This window comes from Diuraphis noxia, unplaced genomic scaffold (genome assembly GCF_037042655.1).
Source record: "Diuraphis noxia isolate RWA-SAM2 unplaced genomic scaffold, SU_Dnox_SAM2 contig0001, whole genome shotgun sequence".
NCBI lineage: Eukaryota > Metazoa > Arthropoda > Insecta > Hemiptera > Aphididae > Diuraphis > Diuraphis noxia.
This window is the reverse complement of record NW_028301711.1, coordinates 51678802-51699526: the sequence shown is the minus strand read 5'-3', so window position 1 is coordinate 51699526 and position 20725 is coordinate 51678802. Positions and strand designations below refer to the sequence as shown.

The window sequence follows — 20725 nt, the reverse complement described above, 5'->3', positions numbered from 1 at the left end:
ATTACTATCTCGGCATTCGTTGACTGAACAACAATAAAATGCCAAAAATAATAATTATTATCTTTATAACTTTTATTAATCATTAATTTTATATTCCTGTAATTATTTTAATTATAATTATATTATTATGTTAATTTTTGCGATTGCGCGCGTGCAAGCTCTGTTGGATATCGCTATATTATTATACACTTATATATTATTACCCACGGAACCAATATTATTGTATCAGCAAAGAGCAAAAGCGCCGGCTTTCCGTTGGGCGGCGACCCGCTGTATCGCAACAGGTAAACGTCGCATTCAAACGCACGGTGGCAGCATCGGCACAACATAGCCAACAATCGTCAGCGGCCGCAGTTCGTGTTCGCACTGCACTCGTATACTATATCATAGCCGCGCACACTTTCCGCCGGCGTAGCAGCAGCGGTGGCGTGCGATATTGTCATCATATTCTTTGGTCGTCGAATTCATCTAACATAATTTTATACCTACTTAGATCTCCATCAACAACTGCATCTGCAGAGTGGTTTGTCTCGCGTCTCGTTTGCATCTAGTCCACGGGGCTCGACAAAATCGTTGTAATTTTTCGATCTAAGCACACCCACACACGTTATCCGTAAGCATTACCTATTATAATTTATAATATTATTTATTTTGTAATTATTATTTGTATAATATTTTTCGCAGCAATTAGCGGTAGCATAGTATTATTTTACTTTGTTTGTATTATGCGTTCGCATGCAATGCCGCCATGTTGAGGAATATTCTGAACTTGCAACCATTCCATACACGATACACTTTACAAAACAACTTTGATCCTTGACTTTAAAAAAAAAACACACACACTTAGTTGTATACGCTTCCCACTTGTATTAAAAAAAAACTTATTTAGTATTAAAATAAACCTCTGGCATAATTTATACTTTTCGTCTACAAGTAGCTTTATTAGCTACTTATATATTTATAATATATAATATTATAAACGAAAAGATACTAAATTAATTAATAATAACTCTAATATACAAATATAGCATTTTAAATTTTAAATATAAATTTCAGCAACCATAAAGTTATAATACGGAAAAACACGATACATCCTACTTGGATTTGTGTATTAGAAATTAGGATATTGTATACTGGTAAATAATATAATTTATAAGAAAGTACCTGCTCAAAAATAATACGAATGAAAATAGATATGCTTCGGTTCGAATGCTAATTATAATAATTATTCCTTAAAAACTATTTTGAATTATTATTCTATAAAAATGTTTCTTTGTTTCACCATAAAATAATTACCACTCCTAAAAATTTACCGCCTAGGGCTATTGTCCCCTTTGTCCCTCTCCTAACATCTAGCATATATTACTGTTTGCATGATATTTCGACGCAATGTTGTCCGATTTGACACAACTAATTACTATATTATTTATAGCACAGATAATAATGTTATATGAACAGTCCTCGTACAATTATTTTGTTTAATATTTACGAAAATTATTGCTGCCATGTTATGTAAAAGTATATAAAAGTTTTTTTCGTGTGAAATTCAATCACATTAGTTTAAATGGAACAATCTTGAATTTTTATTTTTATAGAACCCTATATTAAATTAAAGTATTTAAAATACTTACTGGTCCTTTAAACGTTTAAACCATACTTATGTGAAACATATTGAATTGTAGCAATTTTTACCTTCATAGGTACTATTACACCGTGCGGCTATACGTATTTTGGCCGTCTGACTGGTGACGCGCAGCACAACGGCGGTAGATCGCAGTTTTATCGTACATTGTACATATTAATAGATGGCCTAAATAATTTTTCATAAACATTCCCTTGAATTCGGTCGTGAAAACTCACAAAAAACGAGAAACACTAAATATTACTAAATATTTTAATCGAACACTGGTGATAACTGTCAGCTATTATTGATCTTAATAATAAAAATTATTATTATTTTAATTTTATTTTTGACAATGAACACTATACAGTTAATAATGCACTTATTAAATTATAATTCTGACTATAAAAATAACGAGTGATTTCCCCATAATGGAACATCTTAATATTATCTATTTTAACTAATTTCGAGCCAGTTTATATCTTAGGTAAATATAGATGGTACTTATTACAATTACATATTCTATTATACACTGAATATTTAATATGCTTTAAAAAATTATATACCTCATAACAAAATATTGCTGATGATTTTATGATATTAATCTCGCGTTTATAGGTGCTACTTCGAAGACCATCGTGGGTCATAAACGCGGGGTCACACGTTATAACCTACTGCAACTGCTACTGCTACTACTACTTCTATTTCTGTCACTATTAATATTGCTTAGTGTATCCTAGCTAATACACCTACTTTTTTACATCGAAATGGATCAAAAACCACAACTAGAATCGCGACCAAACGGTAATATTGCAAAAAGCCAGGCAGCGACGATCGGCGTGTCCAACGAAAACGATAACGCTGACGATATTCCTGAGCCGTACAATCTATCTTCGCAGTCGTATCACGGATCCACACCGTCGCAAGCATACATTGGGTCCACGCCACCCCAGCCGTTCCGCAGACGATGCGATTCGATGAATACCAACGAGGATAGCGACCAGAATGAGTCCAAAGTGTTGGTCATATACACGGGTGGCACCATCGGGATGATCCGGAACGACGATAATAGTAAGCGTATATACATAATACATATATATATTTACGATAACTTAATAAGCGACATATTATGCATTTATGTTATTACCCGAGTAAACTTATTGAAAAAACATTTAGAACATTTGGCAGTAGATAAACAATAATAATTGGAATCGATAAGACGATAACTCTTTTACTTCACTCGAATCGTCCATAAGTTGAGTGTTGCTTAGGCACGGACCAAATTTTCCAGGGCACAACTGGGCATGATATAAATATTTTTTTAACTAAAAAGTGCAATATTTTTAACATATTTGAACGTTTTTTATATACCTACCAATTTCTTTGTTAAAAAATTAGGTATTGTTATTATTTATACTAGAAATTTAAAAACATAGTCTGTAATTTAAGAGCTATGGACTAACAAACAAACACGGATCAACACAGTATAAACAATTAGGGCAATTTAAAATGTTAGAATTAAACCTATTTTACTTCCATTTAATAAGTAGATAATTTTCGAAAGAATATGAGTGTTCACGATTAAAACCCGCTCACTCTGCTCTTTACACAGACGGCCGATGCACACTATAAAATAAAAATCATACAAACTAATAGTAGGTATATAATATTATTATTACCTATATTTTAACCTTACAATTATATGGGATTCGCTGTGCTAGTGTATAATTCAGAATTACAGGCTACTTAACTACTCCGATACAATTTGTGACTATACCCCAAGTTGATCACTTCCTTAATTGTATTTATATGACCGCACTCTTGTTTCTTTCGCAGAATATGCTGATAGTGTTCAAGTGTTCAAGTGTGATTTAATTCGATCCGACGATCGAATCATATTATAGCATTGAATGTCGTTAAGTGGAATATTATGCAAAAACGCACTTTCAATGTTAAACCATATGTTATGTAACTCAGTTTCTGGTTTTGACTGAATAATTGACTTTTAAAAAATTTGATTAGAGTACGCTAGAAACGCATAACTGTTAACGAATACGCTTTGATAGGTTGGTATAATATGACAACATATAACATGTAAATTATTGCTTTACAGTTTTGCGAGTTATTTTTTTAAGGTCTAATTAATATATTTATATATCACAATATACACCAGCGGTTCCCAATTAGTGTGAAGCCACGGACCCCTAGCTATAACTTAAATTGGTCCGCGGACCCCTTTCTTGTAAATACTTACTTTTCGATTTTATTTTATTATGAAAATGAGAAATAAATTTATACGATTTATTTTCAATATGATTTAATTTTTAATTTTATACAAAGTTAATAATTTCACTAAAATAAAATAAAAATATCACTACAGAACAACATAATCGCGGACCTCTGGGGGTCCGCGGACCACCAATTGGGAACCGCTGATATACACTATCGAAGTGCATATATCCACAAAATTCGGTTTGGTTTGTTCGTTAGTCACGTGACTTCAGACTTATTCTCGTACGCGTGAAACGTAAAAATTATGCGCACATTGTCAGATGTAAATCGTAGCTGTTTAATGATACATATCATAGTTTCTTAATCATCTCGAAGTTGAGAAGACCTTGAACTGATAATTAAACATACAGGACCATCGATATATTGTTCTGGTGGTGACTGGACTGGTGGCGACGGCTAACACGTGTTCGTTCACGTGTTAGCCGTTGTACGCCGATAATTATAATACAATTTACACCTAGAATCGATTGCCAATCGCTAAAATTGTTACAAAATCGAATTGTGTAATTAATTATACTGATTCTCGTTTTCTTACTTATAGTAAATTTTATTGTAGCAGGCATACCTATATTATAATACTATGGAGGTACTTGTACCAGTATATACGATATCAATAACAACAAAGTCGTTATGTGAACGCTATAGTTTCGCCAACGGGTGAGTGTCGACAACTTATTATAAAAGTGTCTACCATTTATATATGAATATAATATTACGGGCCCGGTGAAGAGGCATACCAACGTATTCGTTGCATAAATCTTAACAAATTGTTGTAATACACCTAATATATCTATTATACCTAATTTTTAACAATGCACATTATTATTATTATTAATATTACTACTTTTTAAATAAATTGTGCACATTTACCTATTGGCTATCATGATATTTTTACAAAAATGATTACCGTTAGTCGACTGCAAAACGTTGCAAATTCAACGTAAGCGGTGACAACGAAGATCGAACCGAATAGAACAGCTGTGGCCGCTTAATAAAAAAAAAGTGTATTATTTTCGTTATAATTATTTATTATCACATACATTTGACAAGTGACAAGAATAAACGCGTACATCCCCCCCACATTTAAAGAAAATTATTAAATATGTTTTTATAAAAGTGACACTCTCAAGATAGAGGGGGTTTGGTAGAAGCTTCGAACACCGTATAGATATTCAATTTTCATAAAATATATACATGTGGAAATACTGAATAAATATTAAATACGCAATTCTATATTTTGCAAATCAGTGAATCTTTTATTATATTATACAATTATAATATAAGAAATTTATTATTTGGCTGTAACTGTGACAGTAATTTATTCGCAAAGTGATCATGTCATTCTAACTAGGTATATAATATTATAATTAAAGTTTCATAAAATGTTACACTGACAAGTAGCAATTAAATTATAAAGCGAATGTAGCTTATATGAGTTGTTTATAACCTTCATTCTGCAGGGTTTTATACATTTGCATACTTATAATAAAAATGTCAAGTGTGTATAATAATATGTAATATCTAATTTCATACGTGTTTCATAAGCTTTCATTTTTATAAGATTTATAGACTCTACTTCCGAAAAATGTTACTGCAATAAACTTACAATAAATATTAAACACTGATTATGTGATATTTCTGACTTTTCATTCTTTTAATATGCGTTTTTATACTTAGTGTTGGTGCCCACACCTAGCAACGGCAACTCCACCGATTTTCTGATGGAGCACAAGATGCGCCAGGATCCCCGGTTATACGACGCTAAGTACGCACAACACAAGTACGGAGCGTCTATGAACTGCAGCCCTCTAGTGTTACCGTAAGTATAATTTTAGAACGATTCATATATTTTAGAAACTAATAACTATCCATTGGTACATGCAGAAAAGAGGTTCTAGAGTTAACACTTAAGTGTAGCACTACCTCTGGTGATATTATTTCAGTTAATTCACATATCACGTGCCATTAATATAGATAGTTACTTAGATCATATTGTATAAGGCTCATGATGAGTTAGAATATATTTAAAGGTAATGTTGAATATACGAACGAATCATAATTTATAATTTACTAACATTTTTGTATAAGTTGTATTGAATAAATATAACTAAACATTGTATAATATATTAAATAAATAAAAATGAAAAAGAAATATCTGATGTGTGGAAAACTATCCTTTTGCCATGTTGATTAATAATTATTGAACCAAAACAGTTTTTCCGGTTGTTAGGTAGGTACCTACATAAAAAGTATTAATTAAATACATTTTTATTATTTGAGAAGTTTTTAACTACCTATTATACTTTAGTCATAAAATAAAAACACATATTTTGTTGGAAAACATTTTTGTAAAAAAATTAATAAATATGCACTTAAAATCTTCAATTTTTAAACTCATAATTCAAAAAAATTGATGTGTAGTTTAGTTTTCTATACATTTAGAATATATAAGAAAACAATATGCTACTCCTACAATTCCGAGCTCTAATCATATATTTTAAACAAATATTAACAAATATAATAGGTTTAAGTAGTAATAACAATTGTAGGTATTCATTTATGTGATATTGTTTCATCAAACTCTCAATGACAATAATAATATTATATGCAAACTTTTTTCTGTTAACTTAGATTATGTACCAAATATTTACTGTAAATTATCCATCATAATATTAAATATACTTCGTATATCATACTTATACAGGATACAGTAAAATGGCTATACGCTTTTACTTTCTTGTATATTATATAATATGACGTCAGATATGGGGGTCAGATCCACTTACATTGGAGTTTTTCTGTATTTGCTTACATTATGTAGGATGCACTATGATTTAATATTTTGTTATATTATTATATATTTGTGTTTGATGACAGAGTTTTTTTATTCCTTATGCATTAAACTAACAGGGGTGGTAGCTAAGAACATGTGTAATTTAATGGTGCAAGTTTCAAAACAATCGCACAATTTTAGATTCTGAGCGGAGCGATGAATGTATTGATTTTACCATGATGTGTGTTTTTCTTTTTTTTTTTTTTTGTGTCTGTCATCACGTTTTGGGGCAGTAAAAATGCTTCGATTTTTGACTTCAGCTCCTCGTTTGATCAGAAAGTGAATCTAGTTGGCACTTTGGGGGGTCAAAAGTAAAAAATTCTTAATACTTTTCTAAATAATTGAGAAAAACAAACTAAAAATTAAGGGAAAAACGGGAAATTTTACGCACACTCATTTTTCGACAAAATCGATTTTGGTTTTTGATGTAACTTTAAAACAAACGACCATAGATACATGAAATTTTCACCTAATGTTTATATAAGTATATTCTATCCACCATGCAATTTTCAAAAAATGTTGACTTAAGTTGAACTATTCATAGGCATTTCAAATTTTCGATCATTATTAGTTTTTTTTAAAATTAATATCGATAAAAATTTATTTGTTAGGCAGAAAAGCTTGAAAATTTAATACAAGGCTCTTAAAATATTGTTACAATAGCAGTTGAAAAATAAAAGAAATTCATAGTCACAATTTTTTTTATAAGCATTCAAAGTTTGAATTTTGAAAAAATACGTAAAAATCACGAAAATTCACAAATTATTTTAAGCTAGAAATTCATAAAAAATTTTCTTTTTAAATCTAAGATTTAAAAATTTAATACAAGATTCCTTACAAGTTTTTCAATCTTTATCACAAATAAAAATTCCACCGGAAATTCAAATTAAATTTTTATGAGCGTTTGAAATTTAAATTTTTACAACATTGGATTTTCACTTTTAGCGATTTCCTTATTTTGGTGTAACTCTAAAAAAAATTACCGCAGATACTTGAAATTTTGAATGAATGTTTATATAGGCGTTTTATATATTTGATAAAATTTTCAAAATATTTAGATTTGTTTTGAGCTGTTTACTGACATTTTAATTTTTCTACTTTTTTAGTTTTTTTTTTTCTATAAATATCGATAAAAATTTATTTGTCCGGTAGAAAAACTTGAAAATTTAATACAAAGCTTCTAACACATTGTAACAATAGAAGTTAAAAAATATTAAAAATTCGTAGGCATGATTTTTTTTTATAAGCATTTAAAGTTCAAATTTTGACTAAATACGTAAAAATTACGGCAATGTTCAAATTATCTTAGATAGAAATTCATAAAAGTTTTTCTTTTTAATTCTAAGATTTGAAAATTTATTACAAGGCGCCTAACATATTTTTACAATAGTAGTTGAAAAATAAAAGAAATATATAGTCACAATTTTTTTTTATAAGCATTCAAAGTTTGAATTTTTACAACATATTATGTAAAAATCACGAAAATTCGTAAATTATTTTATGCTAGAAATTCATAAAAAATTTTCCTTTTATATCTAAAATTTGAAAATTTAATACAAGGCTCATTATATATTTTTATAACAGCAATTGAAAAATAAAAGAAATATATAATCACAATTTTTTTTTATAAGCATTTAAATTTCAAATTTTGACTAAATACGTAAAAATTACGGCAATGTTCAAATTATCTTAGATAGAAATTCATAAAAGTTTTCCTTTTTAATTCTAAGATTTGAAAATTTAATACAAGGCTCATAATATATTTTTACAATAAAAATTGAAAAATAAAAGAAATGCGTAGTCACAATTTTGTTTTTACAAGCATTCAAAGTTTGAATTTTGACAACATATGTAAAAATCACGAAAATTCGCAAATTATTTCAAACTAGAAATTCATAAAAAATTTTCTTTTTAAATCTAAGATTTGAAAATTTTTAATAATCTATAATATATCCTAGACAGATAAACCGTCTTCGCTCAGAATCGTTTTTTGTATACAATGATATAATATCATTGGATTCAAATTTAATTCCATCCATTACAGTAACCCACTTGTAACCTACTGTACAGCAGAGCGACATACACGACTTACCCGCTTTTTACATTTTAAAATTATTTTTAAGCGTAAAATTTACAATAAATTTCGGATAATTCCTCGTACTGGATCAAACTCCAGCCGCCTTCTTTTGTAATTCGGGCTTTTCAAGTGTTTACTTAAAATTGTCAGGGCTTTTAGCCAACAACACATCCAATCAAACTGTGAATGTATCAGGTCGATAGCGTTGTTCTATGATTTTTAATTTTAATTTATAAAACTGAAATGTACATAAGTGCCGGGTAATCTGTGAAGATCCAACTGTGGCTACAGCGTCTTTGATATTTATACGTGCAACTACCATAATAGCTTATACTTCTTATAGATTACAACATGTGGTTGTACAAATTTTCATACATTTTTATACAAACAGAAACCATCAAGCCGGGGTAAGGTACGCACCGTAGACCGAATCATCACATTATTTAATAATTTATACAATTTGTGAAAATATTTACACACGAATATCTCAATAAATTCTGATATAAGGAGGTTTCCAATTTTCCCCTCCCATAAAACTATGGTGTTTTTTTTTATCCTCTCTTTCATAAGTCATGTCTACGTCACTTGCCTTAATGGTAACGCGTATGATAATAATATGTATTATAAATCTGAGTAAAACTATAAAATAATATATTGACCAACATCATGTTTATGCGTAATCACAGGAAAGTCAAGGGATTCCGGAGGATAGTGTACTCTGTGTACCAGTATCCGGAGTTGTTAGACTCGAGCAACATGTGCATGCGCGATTGGCGGAGCATAGCTGAAGACATATGGGTATGTTATATATATGTGATATTATAATTATTTATCTGTATTAATAACTTTGTCTCATGGTTTATGGGTTGATGGCTAAAACTTGAGTGTAAATACTAACTAAATAGTGACTCGTGAGAAAGTAGGGTTTTCAGTCAGAAATTCAATACATTGCAGTTGATCGGATCCCAGGAGGGGCTCTATTTTCGAAGAAACCGAAAACAGATGTTCAGTCGACTACGCGCGAAGTATTAATTAATCTCAACCTTTTTACGCGACCGTTTTCATCTGATTATTAGGGAGATGGTATTTTGCGCCAATTTAATTACCTGTAATTTACGCCATCAAAAAGTACAATTAAGGGCGTATGTAATATGCGCCAAAATATAAAAATATAATATGTATTTTGCGCCACACTTTCAACTTCAATATTGTTGGAATTTACTGGCAGATAAATTTACTGATATCGCATAGGATATACAATAATACGCACGTGTGTCAAATTTAATATTGTTGTGTTCTACTGATAATAGAGACATATCGTCTCTATTAGACGTAATCGATCTCCAATTACGTCTAATCTAATGAAATCATCAACTTAGATCAAAATTAAAAGTATACATCTCAAAAAACGAAATTCTACTAAAAATAAAATTCGTTTGGAAACTTTTCAACAAATATATGAAGACTACAGACAAAATAAAATTGACAGAAAAGGCTTAGTTTCGTCATTGAGCTATAAATATTAAAAAAACGTGAGTAAGCTAGGTATTTAAAAAATTATATGTTATATTACGAAAATTTCTTATTATTATACACGGAATTCGTTTTACTTGTATACATTTATTTATAATTATTACATTATGACTGATTTTTTTATATTTTATTACTAAAAGAAAATTTCTTATTATTATACATGGAATTCGTTTTACTTGTGGCGCTAATTACAATTTCAATAAGGTGAATTATGGTGCATATTACAGTTTTTGTAGGTAAACGATGGCGCAGATTACATATTGCCTTTTTATTTAGTTTTATTTGGCGCAAATTACCAAAATACAATTTTAGATGTGGTGCAAATTACATATTTATTTATTTATTTTTTTTGTTTTTGGCGCAAATAAAATACGCCCGATTATTATAATACATTATATATTATGTGCACGATTCCAAACGTGTTCTACGTGGACCTTATTATATATTTTGAATGAAACGAGTTGTATAATATGTCGTCTGCTGCTGGGATCGTCAACAGTCTGTATCCGTTATGGCATCAAATAGTCTCACTGACTCATCGTATAAGGCAGGCATTGTTTTAATACTACAGGTACTTAATAAGGTAGAATTCTTAAATCGGACAAAAGAAAGTAGAAAAAGTTCATTTGACATGACAAATCTGCTTATATTGTACTATTTTTTTTTTTCATTGTAAATGTTATAAAAAATTATAACACAACAAAGATTTTTTTCGTGGGTTTTTTTATACGATTTCGTCAAATAATATCGAAATTAATACTTTTTGATTTTGATAATTATTTCTCTTCGTCCCAAACATTGATGCAATTAGAATCAAATTTCACTTGAAAATGGGAATGGACACCACTCCATAAATCAATTTGTGAAAATTTAATGCAGCTTGTGTCTACGTTCTGCTTATAAATGTCCCTTAAAGTTCACTATTTACACAACTGCATAATCGTATTTCACAATTTATGATCCCATCAATCATCGGACACCAACATCTTACTTTAAATAGGAAAGAGTCGTTATGAAATTAAACATGCTTATCAGTTATCACCATATATAAATCTTAACATTCAACACATACAATTTTTGATCTATTCTGAGAACAGACACTTCATCACAATATGAAAAATGTATAACGATGACAAAATTCTATAGGGTTAAAATATTATTATATTGACAGTATAATGTATTGCAGCAAGCGTATGAACTGTACGATGGATTCGTCGTGTTGCACGGCACTGATACGTTGGCTTACACTGCGTCCGCACTGTCGTTCATGTTCGAGAATCTCGGCAAGACCATTATCATCACGGGTGCTCAGGTAATAAATTATTACTATTAGGTATTAGGCGAATCAGCTTTTCAAATTATTCATTTCATCCCACTCCCCAATTATTTAAATAAAATATAACGTTTTATTCAGTTAGGTAGTCATTACATTACTCGAATTAATTTTTTAGATGTTTTTAGGACCCTCTACCCCCTCGGAATTCTGAACTCTACTATAGAAAACCTAAGTTGTAATATTGCATTATAACTTATAACAATGTAATTTCTTAATCGTTGGACGGTTTGTTGAATTTATTTAGTTGCCGGTGTTTGACTTGCGAAGCGACGGAAGCGACAACTTCGTCACCAGTTTGTTGATGGCTGGTAACTATTGTATCCCTGAGGTGACGATTCTGTTTCATAACAAACTTTTGCGCGGCAACCGTACTGTCAAGGTGGACTGCGAGAGTTTTGCCGCGTTCGACTCACCAAATTTAGCACCACTGGCTGTCATCGGGATTGACATCAATGGTACTCTTTTATAATATCTGAAATATTCAAATATATATGATGTAATACTCATGACCATGATGTTTATGTGACCATATGTTTTCACATATCAACATAATATTAAAATGTTAAGGTTATAGATATTTAACTCACATTAAAATTAATAATAATAATTCTAACTGAGGTGTCTTAGATAATATTCTTGTCTTTACGTTTTTTGATAGATCAATTATTATTACCTATCTATTATTCTAATATTTAAGTGAACACAAGCAAACCTTAATAAGCTTAACCTTATTTAATACGTATTAAATGTATTTTGACACAATATATTAAAACAATAGAACCAGATAGAAGAGGATTTATTATCTTTAAAGTATATTAATATGATATATATACCTAATTAGTTCAAAGTTAGATTTTCGTAAAATTTTATTTGTACTTACGGGTACTTCAAATCATATAAAAATATTCTTTTTCTTTAAAAACACAATAATTGTTTGAGCGAATGAAAGTTGTACGTTACTCAAATCAACCCCCAAACGGCCGAAGAAATCATCTGGTCACGGTGTGTGACACACTATTGCCGACCATCAACAGCCGATCAATGTAATGATAAATTCAATGTGTTTAAGAAATATAAAGTTATTTTAACGATTATCTATAAAATATGACATAGCCATAGCATGAACAAATTATTATTTTTTTGACATAGAATTAATAACTACAATATTATACTATTTTATACCTATACTCACTGAAAAATGTCAAATTTTCCGTGGGTTCACAATCACATACAATGAAGTATCCCTCTTTCGGCTTCTCCGATGACTGGCAACCAAATATTACGCAGCGGGTGTCAGACGCAAATACAAAATCAATAAAAATTTGAATCAATTCTAATCTGTTTGTTTTAAACTTACGTGGTATGTTTCATGATACACCATCATTGTTTCAATATCATCGCCATCCGTGTATTGGCACTGTAGTGTCGTTTAGACAGATCTTCCGGCCGAGGTCCATCGAAAAGTTTACAGTTCACCTACAACTCGATGAGAACGTCAGTTTACTGCGGATTTTCCCCAACATTACAGCTGACACGGTACACAATAGTTATAATTTATGGAATACACTATTGCGATATCATAACCCTCGTCATCGTGCAAAAAGTGGTCATAGAAGTATCATAAAAGCGGTATTATAAGTATACATATTTTGTGCTATGGTAATGGTGCTATGCCATTTTTTTGAGATGTTTAATAAAAAGTATAAATAATCAAGATGTATTAATATTCACGTAACAATAATAATTTAATTTAATCGAATACTTATTCTAACTCTTGGCCACTTTTTGCGGTACGACGTAGCATATCTTATCATATTACATTAACGTCAACTCAATGAGTTTGTCTTGTACCGACGTCAATATTACGATAATATTATGTTATTTATTCACACTTTACCATGTGTGTGGTGATACAGGTCCGTACGTTTCTGCAGCCACCCATCCGAGGTGTGGTACTTCAAACCTATGGAGCTGGAAACTTGCCTGGCAACCGCTCCGACATCATGGCCGAGTTAAAGGCCGCCACCGATCGTGGCGTCATCGTGTTCAACTGCAGTCAGTGCTTCAAGGGATCAGTGACGGCCGTATACCAAACCGGGCATGTACGTACATATAATATTATTTATTTATTTTAATATTAAACCGGAGCCACCCATTTCATAACAATAGTGGATTAGTTGATTAGTGGGTTAATTTAACTGTTGCCTAAACAAAACATTTTAAAACGGCAACTGATCACTGTTTTTATTTTATTTTGTATGCACCTACAAATAGGTACTGAACCAAGTTGGTGTCATATCGGGCAACGACATCACTCCCGAAGCGGCACTCGCCAAACTCTCTTATGTACTATCTAAGGACGACTGGGACCTGAGCACCAAGCGAATGGTAAATACACAAATACAAATGATCATATTTATTCATATTCTATCTATACTGATATATGAAGATGTAAAATGTATTTGAATATGTTGGCTGTAGGGAGAACCGATTATAAATATTATTTTATTAATAGAAATCTATCTCTGGACCAAAATGTTTTTATTTATCAATTTTTAAATTATTGTTTTCGTTATTTAAATGTGAAACATAAGGCAATTATATACTTGTAGCTTTATACACTCTAAAAAGAGTCACTTATTTTAAGGATAGTTTCAAAGATTGTTCTTAAAGTTATCAGAATAGTTTGATCACAAAGCTAGGTACAGTGATTTATTGTGCAGTATTTTATGTTAGTTCATTTTTTATTTACTATACTATACTACAATTGCCTAAATATTGTAAAATTATGTAGATGCTTGGAGCAAATCTGAGGGGTGAGATGAGCGGTGGACCGCCAAAACCACCACGGAAAAACCACGCGGCGGACGAGTGGGATCTTGTAGACGCGGTGGCCCGCACTCTGTTGCACGTGAACGGATCGCAAGAGTTGACCGCGCTCGGGGGTGTCCTGTTCCCAGCAATGCTTGGAAACGCCGTCGCTCGTTCCGACTTGAATAAGCTGGACGAGCTCAAAGGCTTCGTGAGTATATATTATATTTGATGCATTCAGAAACCGATCTTATTTTTCTATATCAATGATATTTTAATGCCATCACTTATATATTGTAATAAACAAAATAGCACGCCTTGTTTATTTAATTTTTTTCTAACCTTTTTAATCAAATAGATTGTCTATAAATATCTGTCCGTGTTATTTATGTAACCATATAGGTATGCCGAACATTAGACTGCAAGTTGGTCATGCTCTTGAAAATATCCAAAAAACGGAACAAATCAAGTTTTACTACTACTATTTACCACTCTCTTATCTTTTTGTAACAATTTTTTCATATCACGTAAGGTGTATTGATTTCAAAATATTTCATTTTATGTTTTTCAGGGAGCTGACTTTTCTGCTCAAAACGCTGACGGTCGTACAGCCTTGCACTTGGCGTGCGCCTTGGGAGACGTCCGCATCGTCCGATACCTATTGTTGAATGGAGCCAGCGTACATATTAAAGACCAGTAAGTAGTCAAAAAAAAAATATATTAATAATATAAAGTATTATATAGTATACTGTAGTTTTATAACAAAGTACTCACAGCTATCCCTTATACATATAAGCACTAAACCATTTTCGACCCTCCCTCCAACTGTACCAATTATATCACTGAGGCGCGATCGCAACGAAGTAGGTAATAATATAGAATTTGAATAGATACTATATATTTTACTTGTTTACCAATATTTTGCTTTTACTCGTGTTTTAGATTTGACAGGACACCGCTGATCGACGCCGTCGAAAACGACCGAAATGACGTGGTGGCGCTTTTGCGAAGGTGTGGTGCCCATCTAAACTCACCCGCCAAACATGTCGGCCAACAGCTGTGCAAGTGAGTGGCTGTTGGGGAATATTTACGTATAATACATCTATGGCATTATAGTAACCGCGATATAGGTACAATGTATCATTCGTAGGCTACTCTGCTGTCATAAGCCATTTGGCAGTAACTCCAAATAAAAGTGTACTAACTGCTTTTAATCTTCTGAATAACATTAGCGAAAAAGCAGTAAGTTCATTAAAACCAATAAAAATGTATCAAACAACTTTTTTTGTGTTCAATAGTTTCCTCATGAAAAATACAATAGCATACCATATTTTTAATGTTTAAAAAATTATTATTTTTACTCTGCGGTCTAATTTAGTATTAAAAACTGTTTTATTGTTTCCTGAAAACTCGTTTTCTGAAGTTACTGCTTATTGGCTTATGAGGCAGTAATGAACCATGACATTATAGCTGATTAGTTCTCACTTTTGATTCATTGAATATTCAGGGGTTGATTGAGCTCATCAGTCTGCGATTGTATAAATATAAGCTAATTTATTCTTATACATCTTTTAATCTTATCTTAAAACAAATTATATATTAATAATATATTAATTATATATTTGTTTACATAACAAATCCGATCTGACGTCTGAAGGATTTTTTAAATCTGCCTAGATAGCATTTTAAGATAATAGTTTATTCAATGATATCTAGATGCGTGTATACAATTGTGCCAAACTGTGTTTTTATTTATCTCGTTGATTCCAACAGTGCCGCGACCAAGGGAAACTTGCAGAGACTGCGATCTTACGCTGCCGCTGGAGCTGACCCGTCTTCAGCCAAAGACATGTACGGCAGAACACCATTGCACGCAGTACGTATTATACTATCGTCGTAGCCAAATTTAACGGAAGGAAATTAGGGAGAAGGGTAATTGCCCCAAGGTAGCAACTTTAAGGTCATATTTTGAGTGGAGGCTGATTTTCAGGAAATATAATTGAACCCGTGCACTTTGCAGACTTGCAGTCCGTTAAGAATACTACTTCTTATATATTTCTACCTATATGTTAAATTCGTTACTTGTGATTATGTTAGCAGTATATTTTTATACATAATACTCGTATATAAATAAATAACGGTATAATAAGTAATTATCTTACAACGATATTCAATTTAGTTAATCAGTATGTAATTTTATTTGTTTTTTTCGAGTAAGTCCAACAATTAGAGTATTCAATAGTGTGATATTTATTAAAGTGCCTTTGGATACACAATATTAAATATTACACGCGTAAATGTATACACGCGTCAAAAAATTTTTTTGTTCTTCTTTTCTGATGCGTACACAAATAAATCAGAAGGTTAGGTTAGAAGCTATGTGTCTATGTGAGAAGCACAGATTTTCCAAATTCATTCCACACACTTGTAACGATTGTCCTTGTGATTTGTTGATGGTGATTGCAAAGGCTTCAATAATTTTGTTCATCAACTTTTTCACTGAAAGTCTGGTACCGTTACAGAGTTGTGCTGGGTTGATATTTAAATCATAAAAGAATGATGGGCACGTCAAATTTCAATGTTAGAACGTGGAGTGACACGCCTGGAAAATTAAGTGAATTTAGAAATTCAGTTGGATATTTGACAACTTCGTCTTGATTCATTACAGTATTGATTTACTGGTACGTTGTCAAATTTAGTTTACAATAGTGATATTGGTTGTATTTACATCATAGTTTGGGCTGCCAACATAGCCCATACACTAAGCCACTGGTGGTTTCTGTAATTTTGTGGTAGATTTGTCAAAACTTCATTGTCAATTAACCCATTTGGTCGATGCTATTATTTTTCAGGAATTTTTTGGCAATGTGATGAATTGTGTTGATACATCAATAGCTAGTTTCCCATTCTCCATTTCCAGCAATTATTTTGCGAGCGAAACCATCGGCTGATGCATAATTTTGCAGATGTACACGGATATTTGTTTCATATTTCACATCGGTTTCCAATCTTGCATCTCCTTTCTCAGTTGTTTCAGATGAACGATATTGAGCATGACGTCCTATGGTGGTTCTCAATATTACATCTCTATGTTCGATTGTTTCTGAAGCTTATATTGCCATTTTCTTTCGTGCTTGAGGCATAAAACTACCGATCGATCTTTTTTTGTAAGTCATAACTGCATAAAAATGGCGTTATTATAAAAAAAACATACAAATTACAAAATATCAATAAAAAACTTTAATACCATTATAAAAACACGTGCCATGGAAACAAATAATAACAACTAATTCAGGAATAATAATGCCTTAATAGCAACCATCGCTAAATTCAAAATAAACAAAAATTTCCATCGTAAATCTCAAAATGTCTCTTCGAGCATCTCCCGGGGTTGGGCCCATCACTTTTTAACTTATGTCTGTAATAACTAGATAATCTTTTCTCCTAGATCTAATATATTTCTATACCAAATTTCATCGCAATCGGTCCAGTTTTTTAGGAATGTATGAAGGATTAACAGACAGACAGAAATCCATTTTTTTATATATACATATCAAATTATATTATTTGTCCTTAATTACAAATTTCATATTATATTTTTTAAATAATACAATAGTGTTGTGTTTATCATTCAATGAAATTATTAAATAATATATCAGATAAGCGAATTAATTTAAGCGGTGCAGCTTACAAAAAAAGTAGAAAAAAAGAAATAATATTACGAAGAATTACTTCAGACAATTTCAAATTTTCATTCTCTTTTCTCTGGGTCTAGGTCATTTTGGCACAGCCATTTTGTTACGGCTGTTTTAGCGTGGGACATATCGGCACTCGTCGTTTTGGTGCGAGGAAATTTCGGCGCGGCTTTTTTTTTTAAATACAATTATCAATAGTACAATCCAGTGATGTAATAATTATTATTAGGTGATGAAACGAAAAATAATGAAGAAAACAATATTATGTGCCTGAGCCTGAGTATAGAACTTGAATAGGCTAAACATTGAAACAAAAATATTCTTAAAACTTGATAATAATAATGATTTTGAATAGGCACCTATTTAATATGGACTATAGGTACCACATATACAATTAAGAAAAACGACTGTAATAAAATTGTCAATACTACAATCCAGTCGAATATAGCTGTCATCGTGTAACGTAAAAACCTACTAAATTGGTAAGATACAGGTACCTACAGCAGTTAAGATAAACCGTGTTTAGACGTGTAGTGCATCAACTGTAAAGCAATCGGTTTCATAGTTAAATAGTCGATCTGTCACAATTTTTGTACAAAAATTATTAATTTTAATTATTAAAATGTCTAATTTACTTTCAAGTCGTGATAATTGAAATTCGGTGGTTAGAATAGTCGTAATTTGTATTTCCTGTCTACCTATCGTTTTCTAATATGCACATTTCCCAAGCCCCACCCCGACGCGATTATTTATTATTTCCAACATGTTTCCTCGACGTTGAACAAATATTGCAAACAGTTTAAGTTGAGATACTGATGGGGCTGTATACATATGTCGGTTACCCCCGAAGAACTTACGCCTAAGTCAAACGTGTACAAATTATGAAATCGGTCATGCAAATTCTCGCTAATTACTCAAGTTCTAATAATAACAAATTGCATAAACAAATCACACATATTTTATAATAGTTATCTAAATTAGTGTTTTGCAATCTATATGACCTACCTAACAGGAAAAGGTCTAAAAAGTGGATTTCCATTCACATTACTTTGGGAAATACAGGGTCTATGACTCTATGAGTAATATACTATATTATTATTTTATTATTTCCGTAAAGGCTGCGCTCACCAACCAAACGGAAGTGGTGGAGTATTTGTTGTCACTTCATGCGGCTGTCTTCGCGCTCGGACACGTGGAAGCCGGGCCTCCAGCTGACCTACTGGGTATCACTCCGGTAGACGTAGCTCGGGCGGCCGGTTACGCGAGTCTCGCCGAAAAAATCCAGCAGCACTTCAAAAATTGCAGCGAACGCGAACAAAAACGGTCGCGACAGCAGAATGGTGGTGGAGCGGAGCACAAAGTGGAAGCGTAACCCAATCTCTATTATTATAATACCTAACACGGGACTACTACTCCATGTAATTTACTTTTACGATTATTATTATTCCTACCACTATATCATTATTATTTTAATTATATTGTAAAATTATATCGTATAAAAAAGCGTAATAGTGTACATTATAATATTATATTTTTCTCCGTATTAGACAAATATTATAATATTATTTCTGTCGTATCATATAATAGCGCCCCCTAAGGTTTCGGCTTAAGTTAGGTTCCGGGCAATGGGCTTTTTTTAGCCACCACGTCTCGTCTCGTTTGCTCACTCACTTTCACTCTCTTTCTCTCTCATTCGTATTCTACGATTTCTACGACCTTATTTTGCTCTTATATTATTTCTTAGACCTCGGCGTTGACATTTGTTCCGATGTAACTAATAATCACTTATGTATAATATAACAACGCGTCTATCTTTAATATTATAATAATAAAATATTTTAATTTAAATGATTTTTGATTTTTGAATAAAAAGGTATTCGTTAATATTCTAACGTATAGGTACTCGTTCGATATATAAACCCTTGATATTTAACAAGGGACTGATGAGCCAAAAAATTCTTATCCTTAGATATACCTCACAGGCATAGGCGCAAATAGACAAATTATTTGGGGGGGACTAAAGCCCCTCCTATAATATTTTCTAAAAATTATATATGCTCAGTACTAATTACTGACTTTTGAACTGGAGGTACTAAGTCCCCCCAAGCCCCCACCTATTTGCGTCAATGCTCACAGGGTCGATAGGCAGATCCACAAGACCGCAGATAAATTACAACCGAATAGAGCTTTATGATAATTAATTTATGACGTAGGTGATGATGAGTAAAAATTTATAAAATACGTCTAATGAAATTGTTAATATTAATTGTTATATGTAACAGCGTGAATTGTACATTTTATGTTTATCATAATATTACTAATTATACATATATAATATTATTGTACCTATTATATTGCTATTATGATAACTGAGTGGATCTGAATTAATTTCGATTTATCGCTCGCCATTCATACATTGTAATATAATATTATGTAAATTAAAAACTATATATTTTATTGTACAATCATGTGTTTTTAATCAGATATGGATTATTCAAACGAACATAATATAATATTAATTTCCGTC

At 31.5% G+C, this 20725-nt stretch overlaps 1 protein-coding gene and 1 long non-coding RNA gene across 2 annotated transcripts; one reads left to right on the top strand and one right to left on the bottom strand.

The window, feature by feature from the left end:
* Positions 1 to 296: 296 nt before the first annotated feature.
* Positions 297 to 20663, top strand: LOC107168375 (L-asparaginase). Its single transcript, XM_015517762.2, has 14 exons — positions 297 to 613; positions 2240 to 2692; positions 5591 to 5732; positions 9510 to 9621; positions 11543 to 11668; positions 11937 to 12147; positions 13116 to 13228; positions 13609 to 13794; positions 13967 to 14080; positions 14487 to 14714; positions 15075 to 15199; positions 15446 to 15568; positions 16277 to 16379; positions 19316 to 20663. Exons 2-14 carry the CDS (start codon positions 2389 to 2391, stop codon positions 19568 to 19570), a joined length of 2142 nt encoding a protein of 713 aa, XP_015373248.1. The 5' UTR covers positions 297 to 613; positions 2240 to 2388; the 3' UTR covers positions 19571 to 20663.
* LOC107168376 (uncharacterized) lies at positions 486 to 1750 on the bottom strand. Its single transcript, XR_001506207.2, has 3 exons — positions 1632 to 1750; positions 714 to 820; positions 486 to 624 (listed from the first exon to the last, which is right to left on the bottom strand). It is a non-coding gene; the product is annotated as an uncharacterized LOC107168376 (long non-coding RNA).
* Positions 20664 to 20725: the final 62 nt, after the last annotated feature.